This window comes from Brassica napus, chromosome C3 (genome assembly GCF_020379485.1).
Source record: "Brassica napus cultivar Da-Ae chromosome C3, Da-Ae, whole genome shotgun sequence".
Classification (NCBI taxonomy): domain Eukaryota; kingdom Viridiplantae; phylum Streptophyta; class Magnoliopsida; order Brassicales; family Brassicaceae; genus Brassica; species Brassica napus.
The window spans coordinates 1,416,458-1,434,821 of NC_063446.1; the positions used below are offsets into that span (position 1 = coordinate 1,416,458).

The 18,364-nt window shown below is 34.2% G+C and overlaps 6 protein-coding genes and 1 long non-coding RNA gene across 8 annotated transcripts; 1 reads left to right on the forward strand and 6 right to left on the reverse strand.

The window, feature by feature from the left end:
- Positions 1 to 1,575: 1,575 nt before the first annotated feature.
- On the reverse strand, positions 1,576 to 3,365 carry LOC125584040 (nucleolin 1-like). The gene is made up of 5 exons (XM_048751825.1): positions 3,206 to 3,365; positions 2,800 to 2,870; positions 2,245 to 2,568; positions 2,038 to 2,157; positions 1,576 to 1,957 (listed from the first exon to the last, which is right to left on the reverse strand). Exons 1-5 carry the CDS (start codon positions 3,299 to 3,301, stop codon positions 1,759 to 1,761), a joined length of 810 nt encoding a protein of 269 aa, XP_048607782.1. The 5' UTR covers positions 3,302 to 3,365; the 3' UTR covers positions 1,576 to 1,758.
- LOC125584042 lies at positions 2,887 to 4,109 on the forward strand. The gene is made up of 3 exons (XR_007321053.1): positions 2,887 to 3,285; positions 3,629 to 3,661; positions 3,810 to 4,109. It is a non-coding gene; the product is annotated as an uncharacterized LOC125584042 (long non-coding RNA).
- Positions 4,110 to 5,524: 1,415 nt separating this feature from the next.
- LOC106426349 (nucleolin 1) lies at positions 5,525 to 7,373 on the reverse strand. The gene is made up of 5 exons (XM_048751824.1): positions 7,161 to 7,373; positions 6,757 to 6,827; positions 6,200 to 6,523; positions 5,993 to 6,112; positions 5,525 to 5,912 (listed from the first exon to the last, which is right to left on the reverse strand). The coding sequence occupies exons 1-5, from the start codon at positions 7,254 to 7,256 to the stop codon at positions 5,714 to 5,716; spliced, it is 810 nt and encodes a 269-aa protein (XP_048607781.1). The 5' UTR covers positions 7,257 to 7,373; the 3' UTR covers positions 5,525 to 5,713.
- Positions 7,374 to 9,551: 2,178 nt separating this feature from the next.
- Positions 9,552 to 10,487, reverse strand: LOC125584041. Of its 2 annotated transcripts, none has more exons than XM_048751827.1 (3): positions 10,160 to 10,487; positions 9,955 to 10,084; positions 9,552 to 9,834 (listed from the first exon to the last, which is right to left on the reverse strand). In XM_048751827.1, exons 1-3 carry the CDS (start codon positions 10,484 to 10,486, stop codon positions 9,812 to 9,814), a joined length of 480 nt encoding a protein of 159 aa, XP_048607784.1. In that variant the 5' UTR covers position 10,487; the 3' UTR covers positions 9,552 to 9,811. The 2 variants fall into 2 exon arrangements, with proteins under 2 accessions (XP_048607784.1, XP_048607783.1); XM_048751826.1 differs by having other exon boundaries at positions 9,927 to 10,084.
- Positions 10,488 to 11,763: 1,276 nt separating this feature from the next.
- LOC106441320 lies at positions 11,764 to 12,374 on the reverse strand. The gene is made up of 2 exons (XM_013883152.1): positions 11,885 to 12,374; positions 11,764 to 11,774 (listed from the first exon to the last, which is right to left on the reverse strand). Exons 1-2 carry the CDS (start codon positions 12,372 to 12,374, stop codon positions 11,764 to 11,766), a joined length of 501 nt encoding a protein of 166 aa, XP_013738606.1.
- A 2,082-nt stretch (positions 12,375 to 14,456) lies between these two features.
- LOC106442959 (homeobox-leucine zipper protein HAT14) lies at positions 14,457 to 16,487 on the reverse strand. Its single transcript, XM_048751828.1, has 4 exons — positions 16,136 to 16,487; positions 15,452 to 15,723; positions 15,260 to 15,339; positions 14,457 to 15,012 (listed from the first exon to the last, which is right to left on the reverse strand). Exons 1-4 carry the CDS (start codon positions 16,485 to 16,487, stop codon positions 15,000 to 15,002), a joined length of 717 nt encoding a protein of 238 aa, XP_048607785.1. The 3' UTR covers positions 14,457 to 14,999.
- LOC125584013 (late embryogenesis abundant protein 46-like) lies at positions 14,620 to 14,973 on the reverse strand. Its single transcript, XM_048751709.1, has one exon. The coding sequence runs from the start codon at positions 14,971 to 14,973 to the stop codon at positions 14,620 to 14,622; it is 354 nt and encodes a 117-aa protein (XP_048607666.1).
- Positions 16,488 to 18,364: the final 1,877 nt, after the last annotated feature.

Sequence of the window (18,364 nt, forward strand, 5' to 3'; positions counted from 1 at the left end):
TATCCGAGAGCGAAGTTTCCATGCATACAGAGTAAGAGGATGTCCCCACACGCGTGGGACGCGGATATCCTCAAAAAAAATTGACAGGAGTGTCATGCTTTTAGGCTACTTTCAATAATTGAAGTCATGCATATATACCCACATTATTGTTATTATAATTACGATGTAAAATATTTTGTGGCATCTCATTCTTTTTCCTAAATTATGTTTCTCCTCTCTGCCCTACTAAATTAATTATACAGATTTTATTTTCCATTTATTTGATCTTATCTATGGTACATGTTTTGAGGAGTTGTGTATATAACTATATATACAATTTGACGCCCAATGCTATCTTTTTCTGTTAGTTTCCTATGCTACATGTTTTTGAGGAGTATTAAATAGTTCTGAGAAAAAACTTTTTTTTTCTGAGCAAAACTTAACCGCTTGTATATTCACCTAATTAACCCAATGTTTTATACAACGAACAAGTCAGTTTGATGATATACTATAAACCCTTCCATGCAACTTTAAAACAATTTAGGATTCGTAACATATTTCTTATACGGAATTATACTATTTTATATGTGTTTGCCCATGCAAAGCGTTCCTTAAAACTAGTATATAATTAATATATACACAACACCCCTTTCTTTTTGCAATATAATAGAATTTTGTAAGCAACCTAACTTGACCAACCCACATTGAGTCCAATCGTGATTTAAAAACCTATAGATGTTTTATTTTCTGTTAACGTGTATTTTACCAAATTTGAATTATATATGGACATAGAACTACAATACTAATATAAATTAATATGATCATGTGGTTAAACCACATTCAATTTACCAAACCAACGAATAAGCGAGAAGCAAGTGAGAAATGGAGTTGAAGAGGGAGATATTCACGTGACAATGCGCCTGAGGAAGTAATTGGTGGATGGAGTTTCGAGCGATTGTGTGATGAATTGATGAACCGGTGGCGGTAGGGTCTGATTTGTCTTTGCTTGTGATTTGTACGGAGAGATACCTCTTCTCTTTGGTGAGCTACAACCTTATCATCACACGGCACATTCTTATGTAGCTCTATTAGAACCGCCGGTTACTAATCGGGTTCGACACTTGAGCTGTTTCAGCGTTTTAAGATTTTTACCAAAAAAATACAAAGGGCCAAAAATAGCTCCTGGGCAAGTATTTCTCAGGCCCATACTGCCCACGAATAAACTTAGTTGATCTATCATCAACCCACCCAAAAACATCTATTTCATAGGACGAAAAAAAGATTGAACATTCGTATTTAGCAGAGCTCATCGTGGAACAAGACTGCTTGATTATTTATGATCTGTCTCCCCTAAACTTCGAATGTAAATTTAATATGTCGGTGATATCATCACACAAGAACTGTCATGATTGTTGATAATTTATTTACATGTTAAGCGGTTTTTTTTGTCGTTATAGATGGGTGATTCGTAAATAATTCTCCAACGATAAATTCTTTCTTGGACACAGTAAGATAAAGTCGGTCGAGAAAACTCTTATAAGTTCTACATTCTCTGTTATAATCAAATGATTAAAAAACAGTCCATGTGAATTTAAGCTAAAGAGAAGTAATTAAACATATCCGAAATATAAGTTTTTTTGTAGTAATCAAACATCCGAAATATAAGTTTTTTTTTGTAGTAATCAAACACATCCGAAATATAAGTTTTTTTTGGGGTACTAAACAGAACAAGCAAACAAGCCGAAATTCATAAAATAAAATACTAAACCAGAATTCCTCTCACATCTGATGTGCCCACCCAGTGATCGTTGAGAGAGTGGCTGACCTGAAACGGTAACGCAAACGGGTCCAGGCACTACCTTTGGGTTTTGGATAGGGCAAGGCTTTGACCACCAGTGTGGAGCCTCCTAGGTCGGTTCCAGACAGCTGAACCGCTCGGTTGTTGGAGCCTAGTCCGTAGAAGTAGACCAGGGCACGGCTGCAAAGAAAAAGATAAAAGAAAGGAAACTAAGCGAATTGGGGTTTGTAACAAACTAGAGAAAAGTTCTAACTTCTAACCTGTTGAGAACGAAAACGTCGGTAATCTCGCCACATGTGGAGAAATGGTTAGTCAAAGCATTCTTCAAATCATCTTTAGTAAGTGAAGTGTCATATCCAGTAACGGATATGCCTTCGCTACTGCAAGAGTAAAAAAAATGCATTGTATTATATTGTTTACACAACTTACATAAGCCGAAAATGTCAACAGCATAAATAATAACTTACCGCTTTCTTCGATTATGTGCCACGCTCCTAGCAGCGAGTACATCAGTACTCAACCCAGTGCTGAGTTCACTGAGTTCTGGAGGCAAACTCGTAACGACAATCTTACTTCCTCCAATGTCACTTCCATTGAGTTGCAAGGCTTTGTCTCCTGCGCCTTCTCCACGAAGGATAACAATGCACGACCTCTGGAGTGCATTTGTCACTGGATCTCTGCGAATCTGGATGTTGTGGACTTCTCCACATGTCTTGAAAAGACTCTCCAAAGCCCGGTAGAGATCAATAGGTTTAAGGGAAGTACTGTACCCTTCAACACCGATCCTTATCCTAATTGTTCAATAGAATCAATTAGCAAACACATTTGAAAGCGAAGGTATTTATCTTTTATTACTTCACGTCTTTACATCAGAATCATAATATAAATATACACATACATTAGCTAGACCAAATAATATAGCTATTCAATCTAAACCAAATAATAGAATATTTATTGGTATCTATCAACATTACACAAAATCTCCAAAAAGCAAAGGAAAAAAAAAACAGAAATCTATTTACCTGCTTTTGTAGTAATCATAGTGCGACTTCATAACGTCGACATACTTATCACCGTACAAAGTCCTCTTCCCCTATATTTATAAGAAAATGTAATTAGAATCCTTTAAAAAATAATATATATATATATATATATATGTATATTAATTTAAAAACCGAAAAAGATTGGGGACCAGAACAGTACAATCGCCGACAAAAACAAACAGGAACAAAAGTGTTAGGAGAAGACTTGGGTAAGAAAGATAGAGAAGAAACATGCACTGAGTTTGGGAAGAGATAAACAGCGGGTCTTTGAAGCTCGAACAATAATCAAAAGCAAAGAAAAGACCGCCGGAAGCAAAAGATAGTTTTGAGAGAAAAGAAAAACGGAGTGACGACGCCGTTAGATGCGCGGAGAAGAAAAACTCACCGTGTACGGAGCAGAAACCCGAGAAGAAGATTCGGATCTCTCCATCGAGGCGTTGAGAAAAGCGATCATACGAGAAGAAGGTTCGGATCTCTCCATGGACTTTGATAAGATCGATACTTTTGTCTTTAGGGATTTTAGGAAAAAATATCTTATTTTCTGGCTCAGACTTTCAGGAACTTTATACTTGGTTTTTTTTTTTTGGTTCAAATTATACTTAGTGATTTAAAGATTATTATTAATTATTAATATAAATATATAGCTAAGCAAAATAAAAAGAACATAAAAGGCACCGTTCTTTTTTTTTGGTACGTTGGATAAAAGATAGTGGATGGTATTTGTGGTAAAAACTTTAAAAAGTACTGTAGAGAAAAATGAAGTTTTTCGGAAAGAGAAATGTAAAACGCAAATAGATTTTTTTTGTAGGTTGAAGAAAAACGATAGTGGAGAGCTTTTCAGGTAAAATAGTGGTTAGAGAAATTAAAGTCTTGGTATTTGTGGTAAAACTCAAAAAAGAGTTGGGTACAGAAAAATGAATTTTTTTTCGGAAAAAGAAATGTAAAAAAAGCAAATATATTTATTCATTCATTAACAAATTTTTTTGTAGGTTGAAGAAAAAAAGATAGTGGCGAGCTTTTCTGATAAAATAGTGGTCAGAGTCTTTTGAAAAACGCTTATCATGCGATGCCAATGTAACAGGAAACGCCTCGTGCTGGGACCCAAAAATATCAATATTCTGAACAACCGTTTATTGAGCAACTCGATTATAATTTTTATGTGATTAATTTACTTTAATAGAATGGAAGTCAAACTGTTCTTTAACAAATTTGTTAATGAATAAATAAAATGAACTTTATTATTTTTTTGATGTATTCTATTTTTACTATTTCATTTATTTTTTATTCAATGACTTTTATTAGTTCACAAATCACAGCCTCTACATATATATATGTTTTAAAGTTACATAATATTTAGTTTTAAGTATGTTTACATATACACCGAAATAAATTCATATCAAGTGTTTTTTCGTGTACATAGAGAAATAGAAAAAAAAAATTACCGTATACGGAGTAAAAATCCGAAAAGATTCAGACCTTTCCATGGAGAAGAACAATACTTTTGTTTTTAGGGATTTAGGAAGAATGGTTCATTTTTTTGTTTGACAAGAAGCTATTTATAATAATACCATTTCTTTTGTTTTTATCAATCATATTAATTTACCAAAACAATTTAAATCTAAAAACTAAAATTAAAACAGAAAATATATTTGTTTTGGAAATATTTTTTTTAAAAATATATATATTTAATAATTTAAAGATTATAATATAAATTTGCATCTGAAGTAAAAACTTACTACCTATATTTTGAACCAAGAAAATAAAGTTACAATCTCTACCAATTACGCTTTTAGCAGATAATATAATAAATTAGACAATCTTTGCATAACTTTTTATATCATAAACTGATATTTTAACAAAGTATATTAAAATAATAATAAAATTAATTAATTTAGTTATGTTAATATCTTACTATATTTTACCAAAATTATATTCTTATGTAATTCTTATACTTTGAGAAACAGATCCTTTAAATGAATATAAATCTAGTAATCACTTATAAGAATACTACAATTAGTTTTAAAATATTTAGTACACTGATTATATTTAAAATATTTAATTTAAAAATAAATATAAAAGATATGAAATGAAAGTAAAACTACCAGTTATCATAAAAAGTTATCAAATCTAAAAGTTAGTTTTTATGTATTCTACTGGTGACACATATGTCATAATTTAGTATTTAATAACTTTATAAAATTATAATTATAAATATGAAATCTATTAGTTACTCTTAAAAATCTTGTGTATATAAATAAAGAAACAGAAATCAAAGAATTGTTTTTACGAAGCATTGACTTAGCATTGAAAAAACTTTTTGGAGTGAACCCACGAATAAACCTAGTTGATCTATCATCAACCCACCCAAGGTCATCTATTTCATAGGATGAAAAAAGGATTGAACATTCGTATTTAGCAGAGCTCATCGTGGAACAAGACTGCTTGATTATTTGTGATCTGTCTCCCCTAAACTTCGAATGTAAATTTAATATGTCGGTGATAATGTGATATCATCACACAAGAACTGTCATGATTGTTGATAATTTATTTACATGTTAGGCGGTTTTTGTTGTCATTATAGATGGGTTATTCGTAAATAATTCTCCAACGATAAATTCTTTCTTGGACCCAATAAGATAAAGTCGGTCGAGAAAACTCTTATAAGTTATACATTCTCTGTTATAATCAAATGATTAAAACTGAATTTAAGCTAAAGAGAAGTAATTAAACATATCCGAAATATAAGTTTTTTTGTAGTAATCAAACATCCGAAATATAAGTTTTTTTTTTGTAGTAATCAAACACATCCGAAATATAAGTTTTTTTTGGGTACTAAACATAACAAGCAAACAAGCCGAAATTCATAAAATAAAATACTAAACCAGAATTCCTCTCACATCTGATGTGCCCACCCAGTGATCGTTGAGAGAGTGGCTGACCTGAAACGGTAACGCAAACGGGTCCAGGCACTACCTTTGGGTTTTGGATAGGGCAAGGCTTTGACCACCAGTGTGCAGCCTCCTAGGTCGGTTCCAGACAGCTGAACCGCTCGGTTGTTGGAGCCTAGTCCGTAGAAGTAGACCAGGGCACGGCTGCAAAGAAAAAGATAAAAAAAAGGAAACTAAGCGAATTGGGGTTTGTAACAAACTAGAGAAAAGTTCTAACTTCTAACCTGTTAAGAACGAAAACGTCGGTAATCTCGCCACATGTGGAGAAATGGTTAGTCAAAGCATTCTTCAAATCATCTTTAGTAAGTGAAGTGTCATATCCAGTAACGGATATGCCTTCGCTACTGCAAGAGTAAAAAAAATGCATTGTATTATATTGTTTACACAACTTACATAAGCCGAAAATGTCAACAGCATAAATAATAACTTACCGCTTTCTTCGATTATGTGCCACGCTCCTAGCAGCGAGTACATCAGTACTCAACCCAGTGCTGAGGTCACTGAGTTCTGAAGGCAAACTCGTAACGACAATCTTACTTCCTCCAATGTCACTTCCATTGAGTTGCAAGGCTTTGTCTCCTGCGCCTTCTCCACGAAGGATAACAATACACGACCTCTGGAGTGCATTTGTCACTGGATCTCTGCGAATCTGGATGTTGTGGACTTCTCCACATGTCTTGAAAAGACTCTCCAAAGCCCGGTAGAGATCAATAGGTTTAAGGGAAGTACTGTACCCTTCAACACCGATCCTTATCCTAATTGTTCAATAGAATCAATTAGCAAACACATTTGAAAGTGAAGGTATTTATCTTTTATTACTTCACGTCTTTACATCAGAATCATAATATAAATATACACATACATTAGCTAGACCAAATAATATAGCTATTCAATCTAAACCAAATAATAGAATATTTATTGGTATCTATCAACATTACACAAAATCTCCAAAAAGCAAAGGAAAAAAAGAAAACAGAAATCTATTTACCTGCTTTTGACGTAATCATAGTACGACTTCATAACGTCGACATACTTATCACCGTACAAAGTCCTCTTCCCCTATATTTATAAGAAAATGTAATTAGAATCCTTTAAAAAATAATATATATATATATATATATGTATATTAATTTAAAAACCGAAAAAGATTGGGGACCAGAACAGAACAATCGCCGACAAAAACAAACAGGAACAAAAGAGTTAGGAGAAGACTTGGGTAAGAGAGATAGAGAAGAAACATGCACTGAGTTTGGGAAGAGATAAACAGCGGGTCTTTGAAGCTCGAACAATAATCAAAAGCAAAGAAAAGACCGCCGGAAGCAAAAGATAGTTTTGAGAGAAAAGAAAAACGGAGTGACGACGCCGTTAGATGCGCGGAGAAGAAAAACTCACCGTGTACGGAGCAGAAACCCGAGAAGAAGATTCGGATCTCTCCATCGAGGCGTTGAGAAAATCGATCATACGAGAAGAAGGTTCGGATCTCTCCATGGACTTTGATAAGATCGATACTTTTGTCTTTAGGGATTTTAGGAAGAATATCTTATTTTCTGGCTCAGACTTTCAGGAACTTTATACTTGGTTTTTTTTTTTTGGGTTCAAATTATACTTAGTGATTTAAAGGTTATTATTAATATAAATTTACAGCTAAAGCAAAATAAAAAGAATATAAAAGGCACCGTTCTTTTTTTTTTGTACGTTGGAAAAAAGATAGTGGATGGTATTTGTGGTAAAAACTTTAAAGAGTAGTGTAGAGAAAATGAAGTTTTTCGGAAAGAGAAATGTAAAACGCAAATAGATTTTTTTTAAGGTTGAAGAAAAACGATAGTTGAGAGCTTTTCTGGTAAAATAGTGGTTAGAGAAATTAAAGTCTTGGTATTTGTGGTAAAACTCAAAAAAGAGTAGGGTACAGAAAAATGAAGTTTTTCGGAAAGAGAAATGTAAAAAAAGCAAATATATATATTTGTCGGTTCAAAAAAAAAATATATATTTTTGTAGTTTGAAGAAAAAAAGATAGTGGAGAGCTATAAAATAGTGGTTAGAGTCTTTTGAAAAACGCTCATCATGCCTGCATGTAAGAGGTAACGCTTCCTGCTGGGACCCACAAATATCAATATCTTGAACAACCGTTTATGGAGCAACTCGATTATAATTTTTATGTGATTAACTTACTTTAATTTAATGGAATAATCATTCTACCAATCCCAAAAATAATTAGATAAAATACAGAGAAAAAAAGTGTTCTTTAGCAAATTTGATAATGAATGAATAGAATAAACTTTATTATATTTTTGATGTATTTCACTTTCACTATTTTATTTATTTTTAATTCACTGGTTCTTTTGTGACAAAAAAATAATAATTCACTGGTTCTTATTAGTTCACCAATCACAGCTTCTACATATATGTCTTAAAGCTACAAAATATTTAGTTTTAAATATGTGTAATACACAGAATAAATTAGTGCCAAGTGTTCTTTTGTGTACATAGAGAAATAGAGAAAGATACTCACCGTATAGGGAGTAGAAACCCGAGAAGATTCAGATCTTTCCATGAAGAAGAACAATACTTTTATTTTTAGAGATTTAGAAAGGATGGCTCTTTTTTGGAGGGGGAGGGGCAAGAAGCTATTTATAATACCATTTCTTTTGTTTTATATCAATCGTATTAATTTACCAAAATAATTTAAATCAACAGACTAAAATTAAAACAGAAAACATATTTTTAGGAGATATTTTTATAAAAAACTATATATTTAACAATTTAAAAGTTATAATATAAATTTGCATCTAAAGTAAAAAACTTACAATCTCTACCGATCATACTTTTAGATAATATAATAAATTGGACAGTCTTTACATAGTTTTTATATCATAAACTGATAAAATTACTTAATTTAGTTATGCTAATATATTATGTTTTGCCAAAATTACATTCTTAACTAAGTCTTATACTTTCAGAAACAGACTTTAAATGAATATAAATCTAGTAACCATTATTAAAAAATCTTATACATAAATAATTTATTTAAAATAAAATAGGAGTATCTAATAAATAAAATATGAAACCATATTTACTTATAAGAATACTACAATTAGTTTTAAAATTTATGATACACTAATTATATTTAAAATATTTAATTCAAAAATAAATATAAAAGATATGAAGTGAAAGTAAAACTACCAGTTATCATAAAAAGTTATCAAATCTAAAAGTTAGTTTTTAAATTTTTATGTATGCTAGTGGTGACACATTAAATGTCATAATTTAGTATTTAATATAAATTTATATATAAATAGAATTATAAATACGAAAATCTATTAGTTACTCTTAAAAATCTGTGTATATAAATAAATAAGCAGAAAAATATCAAAGAATTGTCTTTACGAAGCATTGACTACTTAGCATTGAAAAGATTTTTTTGGAGTGACCCACTTTATGAATCAGTTATTTCTTACCGATAATGCCATTTAGAACCAAATTACAGAAACAGAATCCTTCACGCGTTTCTATAAGTGATTAGGTCTTTATCATATGATTGCATTGAACTTTGTCTAGTAGACACAATTGCACTTTAATATTTATAGTGTTCACATATTATCCATTCTCATGTAATTTTATTAGAAGCTGTCACATTACACCACTAGGAGTACTTGATATTATATACTATAGTATAGTATTAGATTTTGTCACAGATGTTATATCATATACTGTATAATATAATAGATTTGTCGTTGGTTTCTCTTACTGTATAAGTTGTTCATGTAAATAGTTTTCAGCACAAAAGGTCATCACTACAAATATCCAATTACCGAAACAATTAAACGCGTACCGAAAGATGTTGATAAGTTATGAAACAGCAAAAGATGGATCGAAGTAAAGTAATAGAAATCATTTATATAAATAGGGGGTAGAGATAGAGGCATCGCCATAGCAGGCCCTAGATCATTTCGGCACCGATCACATAATGACATATGCTCCAATCAGCTCGACAAACTTGACAATGATTCCTTTACCCATCTCAACATTCATGAAGCCACCGTTGATTAACCCAGAACTGTCTCGAAACCTGACAAAAGGAACTCCTTGATAAATGCCTCTTCCAGTAGCGAACATAACATGCAGATTTGAGTAATCATCGAAAAGAAGTTCTATGATTACCAAATAATATATATAGATCTTAAGTTACATTTTGAGGGGGGTTTGCTATGAACGAAAGTATCGATGGGTAGTTTGGGATTCCCCTCTGTAATAGGGGAATGATAGTGATCTAGAGAATGAATTATCATGTCCGTAACTACGAAACGACGAATTCCCCTCTGCATGGAAAAAGAAAGACGAGCTTATTTATAATCAAATAAAAAGAAACTAAAAATTAAGCTAAATTTACGTACCGGAAGTGGGAGTTCCGGGATCCTCATAAATTGAGCAAACAACATTCGATAATCATCATCCAGGACCATACCCTCCAACATCAGGAAGGGCCTAACCGGATCAAAGGAAGAAAGACCCAAGGTGTCTGAAAGCCCTGAAGTCATTCTCATGTAGTTGACCAAGTAGGCCAGAGAGAGGGATTCTGCATCAATTAAGTTCGCAATTCTACATGCCGCATTCATGTGCCGCCTAAGAGAATACGCCCAGCACGTGCCATGAATTTGTATCCACTCGATGTCGTCGACGAGGTGATTAGCATCATTTTCCCAAGTAATGAACAAATCCATATTCTGCAACAGAAAATCAATATATAAGATTTTTAAAATCTAAACCAATACAAATGATTCACCGATTAAGCAATGTCATTTGTTCATGTAAAAAAGAAAAGAAGAAGAAGATTAAGATCACTAAAAACAAATAACTTACATATCTTGCTTGAGAGGAAAAAATATGTTGAAAAAAATGAGAGTGAAGATTTATGGTTGATATAACTCACCAGCATTGTCTAGACGTATAGTCTTTAAAGGGAAGTCTGGAAAGTGTGCTCTCAGTCTTATTATCTGAGCAAGCAGGCGTGCAAATGCCAAGTTCCGTGTGGACAGTAGACAGACATGCGACCATCTGGTCAATACATCAATCAAGACCATGAAATACCGAAACGTCCCACTAGGTGGGTGTATTGGTCCGCATATGTCTCCCTGAATCATTTCCAGAAAATTTATGATCTCTTTATTAACTTTGGCTGGTGACGGCCTGGTTATGAGTTTCCCTTGTGCACATGCTGCACATGTGAGATTGTATGGGACAACTCCTTTGAACGTGTGCCCTTGTGAGTTTATCATCAACTTTCGTATCATGTTAGTACCAGGATGGCCAAGCTGGTTATGCCATAAGGTGAAATTGTCGCAGGCATTAGCCTCGATCATACTGACCTTTGCATAGCATAGGCCAGTAGACATTGCAGGTAAGGTTTCTAGGATCCTTTTATAGCCTTTGGTGATCAAAATTATGTTAAGGAATTCTTTGTTTCCTTCTTCCCATGTTTCAAGATGGAAACCATTCAATCTTATGTCTTTGAAACTCAATAAGCTTCTTTTAGAGCTTGGGGAATACAAGGCATTTTTGATCTCTAGATGAGTGCCCTTAGGCATCAATACATATGCCTGGCTGTGACCTTCAATCAGGCCGACTACACCTGCAATGGTGTGTACGTTTGCACTTTGCATTGTGAGATTTAAGAAATATCTTTTGTCTCTAAGTATTGTATGACTTGTGCCACTATCCACCACTAGTATGCTCATCTCATCATTCATTTCTATAAATAAGATTTCATTTCTCAGAGACTTCAAAACTTTCATTTATTAAAGTTGCAGAACACCGAAATTAAAAACACCAAAACAATCATAAAACAATCATAAAGCAATAAAACAAGTCGTATCGAAAATTTTAGTCTTTGAGACAATCAGAAGTCTCAAAATCTATCAGGTCGTCATTAGCAACATCAGATTCTTTATCAGCCTCATATCCGAAATCATGGACCATATGAGCCTCCGGGTTCTTGTCCTTAATACTTTCCTGGTAGAGCTCACATAAGTGCTTAGGAGTTCTACAATTCTTGGCCCAATGGTTGCTCATCCCACATCTGTGACAAACAGATTTGGTCGAGTAAGACGGTTTGGATATACCGCCTCGACCTCGGCCATAACCGCCTCGACCACGGCCGGGATTGGAACCACGACCACGGTTATTGTGGTTTCCTTTCCGGCCGGCCAAGTATCTATCTCGACCGTTCGAGTAATTGTCACGGTTCCTGTATCCACCTCGGCCTTTGCCGTGTGATCTCTTATCATTCTGGATGTAATTGCACTCGTTGGGATTTTTCTTTTCAACTTCATTGGCCTCTGGTAATGGGGCTGTTCCAACAGGTCTAGCTTCACTGTTCTTCATCAGGAGCTCATTGTTTGCCTCGGCCAGTAGCAGGCACGGGATCAGATCAGTGTATGTGGCAAAGCCTTTCATTCGGTACTGCTGCTGCAGGATTATGTTTGAGGAATGAAACGTAGAGAATGTTTTCTCGAGTAACTCTTCTTCGGTTACTACTTCACCACAAAGTCTCAGCATCGAGACCGTCTTAAACAAGACCAAATTGTACTCATCCACTGACTTATAATCCATGAATCTTAGATTCTTCCAGTCATTTCTAGCCTTTGGGAGTAACACCGTTTTCTGGTGATCATATCTATGCTGTAAAGCATCCCAAAGCTCTAGTGGATTTTCCATCGTAATGTACTGATCTTTTAGACCTTCAATGAGGTGATGGCGTATAATACTTATAGCCCTGTACCGATTCTTATCGGTCTCATTGTTGCCCTTGATGATTGTATCACCAAGTCCTTTTGACCTTAAGCTGATCTTTGTATCTAGCGCCCACTACAAGTAGTTATCTCCGGAGAGATTAAGGGCTGCGTAGTCTCTATTTGAGATTTTCGACATCTGAATCACATTATCATTTCAATTTAGGTTCACAATGTGATCATGTGGCCGCATGGTATAACAAGCTCGGCCACAAACTTGTCTTACGCATCTATGAGAAAACAATCAATCTAATCGACCATGGTGGGAACAAACAAGCCGCACGGCCATGTAGTCAAGCAATAGGATCGGACATGTAAAATTAATTGACCATGGTGCGAACAATCCTAATATATGATTCTATATGTACCAGGGAGATTAAGACCACACGACCATATGTATTTCAATGCAATCAGATTCGAATTCATATGTTTCTACATGCTGGTCGATTTCATTAAACAATATGAATGCAATTCAATTCAGATTTATATGTAATGCAAACAACCTTAGCAATTTGATTTATGAATTTAGGGTTTCTACTTTTAAAACTAAGGCTGCCGGTTTTAATTAAAGGTTTTAAGGCTTTTAGGATTCAATTTCTAGATCAGATTACTTCAATCAATCTAACAATCCTAAAACCTCAAATCAACAAACAATTCAATCAATTAAAATCGGATTCAGTCCTTTAGGGTTTAGGGTTTCGATTCCTAAATTAGGGTTTCTCAAAATCAAATCAGGAACAATCAATTTAAGTTCTAAGGAATCAATTTCTATATTTCTAGTTAAGTGATTGTCGATTTTAATCTTGTAGGTTTTAGGGTTTTGATCAAGATCAAAGTTTCCATAATAATGGATTAGGGTTTCTGATCAATCTAGGTTCTCAGATTAAGTTATACCTTTGCTAACCGGACCACCTTTAGATAGAGAGAGAGAACGAACGGATGCAATCGGATCGCGGATGGGAGCAGACGCGAGCTGAGGACGATCGCGGGCTGTCTCGGGTGCGAGTCTCTCGGACGCGGGTCGTGTCGAGTGCGATCGCGTCTCGGGTGTGGATGCGAGCTGGACGGGTTCTTCTGAGCTGGAACGTGATCTGAGAACGTCAAGGATTCAAGAGGGATCAACTGAGTTCTTGGATGAACTAAGAACGTGTCTAGGGTTTTAGGTGTGGTCGCCGGTTTTGGCTTTTAGGGTTGAGAGGTTTCGATTTTGTCTCAGGGATCTAGAGGCGATCGTGCTGATAACGTGTTGTAAAAGAATGGGGAATTATCTGTGTATTATTAATGAACAATAGAGGTTCCTTATATAAGGATTACAAAGTATAGGAAAAAGGAAATTATCCAAAACCTAATACAACATGAAATAGGAAAAGATCTAAAACAGATAAAAGGAAAAAGTCTTGGCCGACTAGGATCTTGGCCGCCGACTCTCTCTCCTCCATTGGCCACGGCTGGGCCTTGTCTTGGTCTTTGGTTATGGTCATCCACTTGATGATTTATAACAAATGTTTTGATCTTTAATTAATATGTTTTTTCCACATTAGCAAGGTTGGGATAAATGGTAGGTAATTATTTTAAATCAGTTAAAGTTTTCAAAGTATCAAATATATCAAATTGATATGACATTTTCTTTTGTAAATTTCAGAGTGTTGAATGTTTAGTTTCACAAAATGAGCGTTCCCCAATGAATGTGTTCCTCAAAAATTATGGGGTGATGTTCAATGTTATATGGACGTTGTTGATGATCCTCTTTGGTTTGTATTTTGTAAACCGGAAGAAATCACGGAACATGCATTATGCCAGTAATTATCGGCAATTCGAGTTTCAAGTTTTGGCATACGAAGATTAACACACCAATTACTGAATATCATATCATATGTTCCAAAAAAAAAGATTAACACACCAATTACTGAAAATTAACATAATTATTATTAATAAAGACACAACGTTAAGTCTGTCACCAGACCAAAAAAACAAGAAAAGAAACCCATATTTATTACGAGAGAAAACAAAAGGTAGGACCCGAAAAGCAATATGAACACACAAAAGCATATATATGAGAAATCGCCTTATCCAGTGTATCCTCCACTAGTTCCGTACCCAGTGGTGCCACCACCAACGTGGGCGTTATGAGCAGCGGTCCGACCAGTTCCAGTGTTTGTCCCGATAGGTTCTGTCAAGGTCGTTCCCTCAACAACGTGTCCGGTTGCTTGTCCCGTTCCGTGACCAGGCAAAGCTGACATCTTGTGGGTCCCAGTCCCATGTCCGACGTGTCCAGTGGTTGAGTGAGTGGCTGACCCCAAACCTAAACCGGTTCCGGTTCCACCTCCAGCAGCTTCTTTCATGGCAGCGTTGTGCTCACGCACTTCTCTCTTCTGCATCTCAGCCTGGTTAATCTTTGCTTCTTTCTTCTGTGTAGCCATCTGTTTCTGAACAGGGTCTCGCGTCGTCATCTTCTCCGCCTTAAAAAAAATCCAATATCACCATATTATTTATCAAAGAAATTATTTTGCTTAAATGATCGATGATTACAAGAACAGACAAGCGACAATGTGTTATTATTACTCGTGATGCATCATGCATGTCGTCCTCATTCCTTTTTCAGAAATTAATGATCATCACAAAAAAATAGGAGAAAAATAGTATCTTGCATAAAAAATACTATTTCATAAAAAGAAAATGAATTAAGCTATAGTGACATAAGCTAACCTCGCTCGTCTGTTTTGAAACCAAACTTCAACCTGACGAGGACGAAGATTTAACTGCTTTGCCAACGCAATCTTTTGCTTCTGCAATGTTTATATTTTACATAAGATAAACAATAAAATGATAAGATTTGATTTGAAACACAAAAAATCTCAATAAAATTCACAAAATGTAAAAAATAATGGTGAGACCAACAGGATTAAGGGTGTTGTGTTCTTTGAAGCTGTCTTCAAGAAATGCAGATTGATCTTTAGAGAGCCTCAGTTTCTTTCTGATGGCTCCATTTTCGTCATCGTTGTCTTCGTTGCTGGCTCTTGAAGTAGATTTTTCAACCTCATCTTCCATATCTCTTTTATTATTTCTTTTCTCATAACCATAACTCTTAATCCCAAAATCTAATCGAAACGACGACGTTACACTATCCGGAGGGGACACTGGCATACTAGGCTCTGCCACCGTAGGTGCTCCTGAGAGATTGTTTTACATTAACAATGACTTTAAGCTGAAATCAAAACTAATTATCGGCCGGTCGTGGAATAACCGATTAGTTTTGTAATTTCAACATTACATTTGATTTTCGTTTTCTACAAAACCTTGGTTTTCTTTCTTGTCACAAATCAGTCAAGGCATATTTGGAAAATGATTTCAACATCCCACCGACACATTAATTATAATAAGTATGTACATTATACTAAGAAAATCGTAAAACATAAGCCATATTAAGGGATACTAATAAATTTCAAATGTTTTGTTTTTGTTTTTCGTGAAAATATACGGTATGTTTTCTTTTGTGGGTACGCATAACCACACAATATATAACTACGATAAACTAGTTGATTCTTATGCCTCATTTTTTTGTTTACAAACTAAAACCCTTACTGTTCTCAGGGATCCAAGGTAAGTGAAGCTGAAGCTGTAGTGACGGATCAACGGAAGATGAAACCCTAACTCCATCAGAATAATTTGCTCTTTGTGTTAGTTTACTCTTATACTTCTTCTCATCTTCTACCGACGGGGACGAAGAGGATGACAACGATCTCTGACTACCAAAACCAAGTACATCCAAACCCATGTTGAACCCAATATTCTTGTCGGAAGTAGAGGTCGATTTTATTATACAAAAAAAAAAAGTAGAGGTCGATGAGGCAGAGGGATTATTAGGAATCTTCGAGGGCTTCTCCAGAAAAGAGAACTTGTTAGTATTGTCACCTAGATACAAAGCTGGTTCCATCTCTTATGAAGGAAATAAGAATTTGAGAGAGAAAGAAAGAAACAAGAAGATCTGTTTTGGCCTTATGGTCATGAAGTGAAGCCCCACTTATTTATCTCCAGAGGCTCAGTATACTTAATGAATTAATAATAATGTTATAGTATATCGTCTCGCATAAAAACAAGTTTATGGTTTACTTTTTACCAAACATTAATTGAATATAATCATCTCCATCTAATATACTGAATAAATATATATACATACATAATGTGATATAGAGTTTAGGAGTTAGACTGACCGACAACTGCCGATTCACATACGCACGTAAATGCATATAAATATATTCCTATTTTACACGAGTCTAGCGCCTTATGTGTTTATGTCATTATATTATCTCTATATATAAAAATAAGGGGAATGTTAATCCTTTATCTTTGTATTTGCAAGATGAAAGTCGAATCTTGAGAAAATGGTATGAACTTTTACTCTAATAGAAAACAAAAAAAAAATCACGAAATTCGCAGATGCAAAGTGCAAACTCTACCATTTCAAATACCTTCCAAATGTAAAGATAGCATTCACACCTATATAACAGATAATTTGGATAAATACAACTACACATTTGAATATGCGACCAATTGTGAATATATCGGACTCTCGTATGTAGTTCATCAGTACTATCCAGTCATCGAACGTATAACATCGGATTATTTTGAAAGAATTTCATGTTAGTATTCTTACCTTATCCCAAGTATTCCATTGAACTATAAGTATATATAGTAAACCATTAAGGAATTAGTTAATTTCTTTGGAAGAATTAGACTGTTTGTTGAAAATCATTGAAAACCATAATTAGATTGACCAGCCAGAGTGATTCTTGGTCATACGTTAATGATGGCGATTTTGACTTTATGGTTTAGTAACTTTTAAGAGATTTAAAAGAAAAGTTGAGAGTTGTTGAAGAAAAAACAAGAATAAATAATTGGAAGTTAAAAAAGGACAGTGACGGCTGACATAGTAATTACCGTTTAATGCTGCATCGAAATCAGATTGATTTTCGTTAGAATTCAGCATCAGAGACTCATGATTAGGGTTGCACATACAACTACATAGCAACGAATACGACATAATGATTAAGGATGATACTTAATGACAAGGGTAAGATAAATTAAAACGTGAAAACGATGACCCATCAAACGGTCACGAAAACACTCAATCAAATTGATTTCTTTTTAGTTTAACCAATATTTTTTCCTTTTTGTTTAAAAATGTTTGACCAAATTGTTATGGGCTCAATGCTTTAATCACCATGGCAATGGCCAATGGTCCTAGAAGAACTTGATTAATGTGTTCTTACCCAACATCATGAATACAACTTTCAGTATTTATAATTTCTCTTAAACTTATTGCAAGTTGCTTTCAAAAGAAAAAAATCAACATTAAAAAGCTTCATTATTAAGTTTATGAATGGTAACATGTGATGGACATTAATTGGTTTCAAAATAGAACGTTGTCATCAATTACTAAAAAATGTAGGGTCTGACGACTGATAATTCATTGAATAGTCGTATAGTTATACAATTAATTTAAATTTCACAATCTTATGTAGAATAACGAATACTCGACGATTTTACCTTTTCGCAAATTTCATGACCGAAATAAGATTTAATGATGTCATTCTACAAAAAAAAGTTTCATTCATGATTTTGCCACATGTTATTACGTACTTAACAAAATTGAAGGAGCAATATCTGCCGCTTATTGTTACATAAACTAGTTTTGACTTCTTAAAATCTATCACTTTATAGCGACAAGTTTCCCTTCACTATTTTGTAACATGAATACATGATTAACCGATTAAGTTTCAGAAAAAAAAGGTTGATGGCGTTAAAGAAAAC

Coding starts and splice junctions, on each gene's coding strand:
- LOC106442959 (XM_048751828.1), bottom strand. CDS start 16,487: ATGGAACCAGCTTTGTATCTAGGTGACAATACTAACAAGTTCTCTTTT. Junction 15,724..16,135: donor ACCTTGGATCCCTGAGAACA/GTAAGGGTTTTA, acceptor ACAATCTCTCAG/GAGCACCTACGGTGGCAGAG. Junction 15,340..15,451: donor AACACAACACCCTTAATCCT/GTTGGTCTCACC, acceptor TAAACATTGCAG/AAGCAAAAGATTGCGTTGGC.
- LOC125584041 (XM_048751826.1), bottom strand. CDS start 10,486: ATGGATTTGTTCATTACTTGGGAAAATGATGCTAATCACCTCGTCGAC. Junction 10,085..10,159: donor TCCCGGAACTCCCACTTCCG/GTACGTAAATTT, acceptor TTTTCCATGCAG/AGGGGAATTCGTCGTTTCGT. Junction 9,835..9,926: donor AGATCTATATATATTATTTG/GTAATCATAGAA, acceptor TCCTTTTGTCAG/GTTTCGAGACAGTTCTGGGT.
- LOC125584013 (XM_048751709.1), bottom strand. CDS start 14,973: ATGGCTACACAGAAGAAAGAAGCAAAGATTAACCAGGCTGAGATGCAG.
- LOC106426349 (XM_048751824.1), bottom strand. CDS start 7,256: ATGGAGAGATCCGAACCTTCTTCTCGTATGATCGATTTTCTCAACGCC. Junction 6,828..7,160: donor GGGTTTCTGCTCCGTACACG/GTGAGTTTTTCT, acceptor TTATAAATATAG/GGGAAGAGGACTTTGTACGG. Junction 6,113..6,199: donor GCACATAATCGAAGAAAGCG/GTAAGTTATTAT, acceptor TTACTCTTGCAG/TAGCGAAGGCATATCCGTTA.
- LOC106441320 (XM_013883152.1), bottom strand. CDS start 12,374: ATGGATTATAAGTCAGTGGATGAGTACAATTTGGTCTTGTTTAAGACG.
- LOC125584040 (XM_048751825.1), bottom strand. CDS start 3,301: ATGGAGAGATCCGAACCTTCTTCTCGTATGATCGCTTTTCTCAACGCC. Junction 2,871..3,205: donor GGGTTTCTGCTCCGTACACG/GTGAGTTTTTCT, acceptor TTATAAATATAG/GGGAAGAGGACTTTGTACGG. Junction 1,958..2,037: donor GACGTTTTCGTTCTCAACAG/GTTAGAAGTTAG, acceptor TTTTCTTTGCAG/CCGTGCCCTGGTCTACTTCT.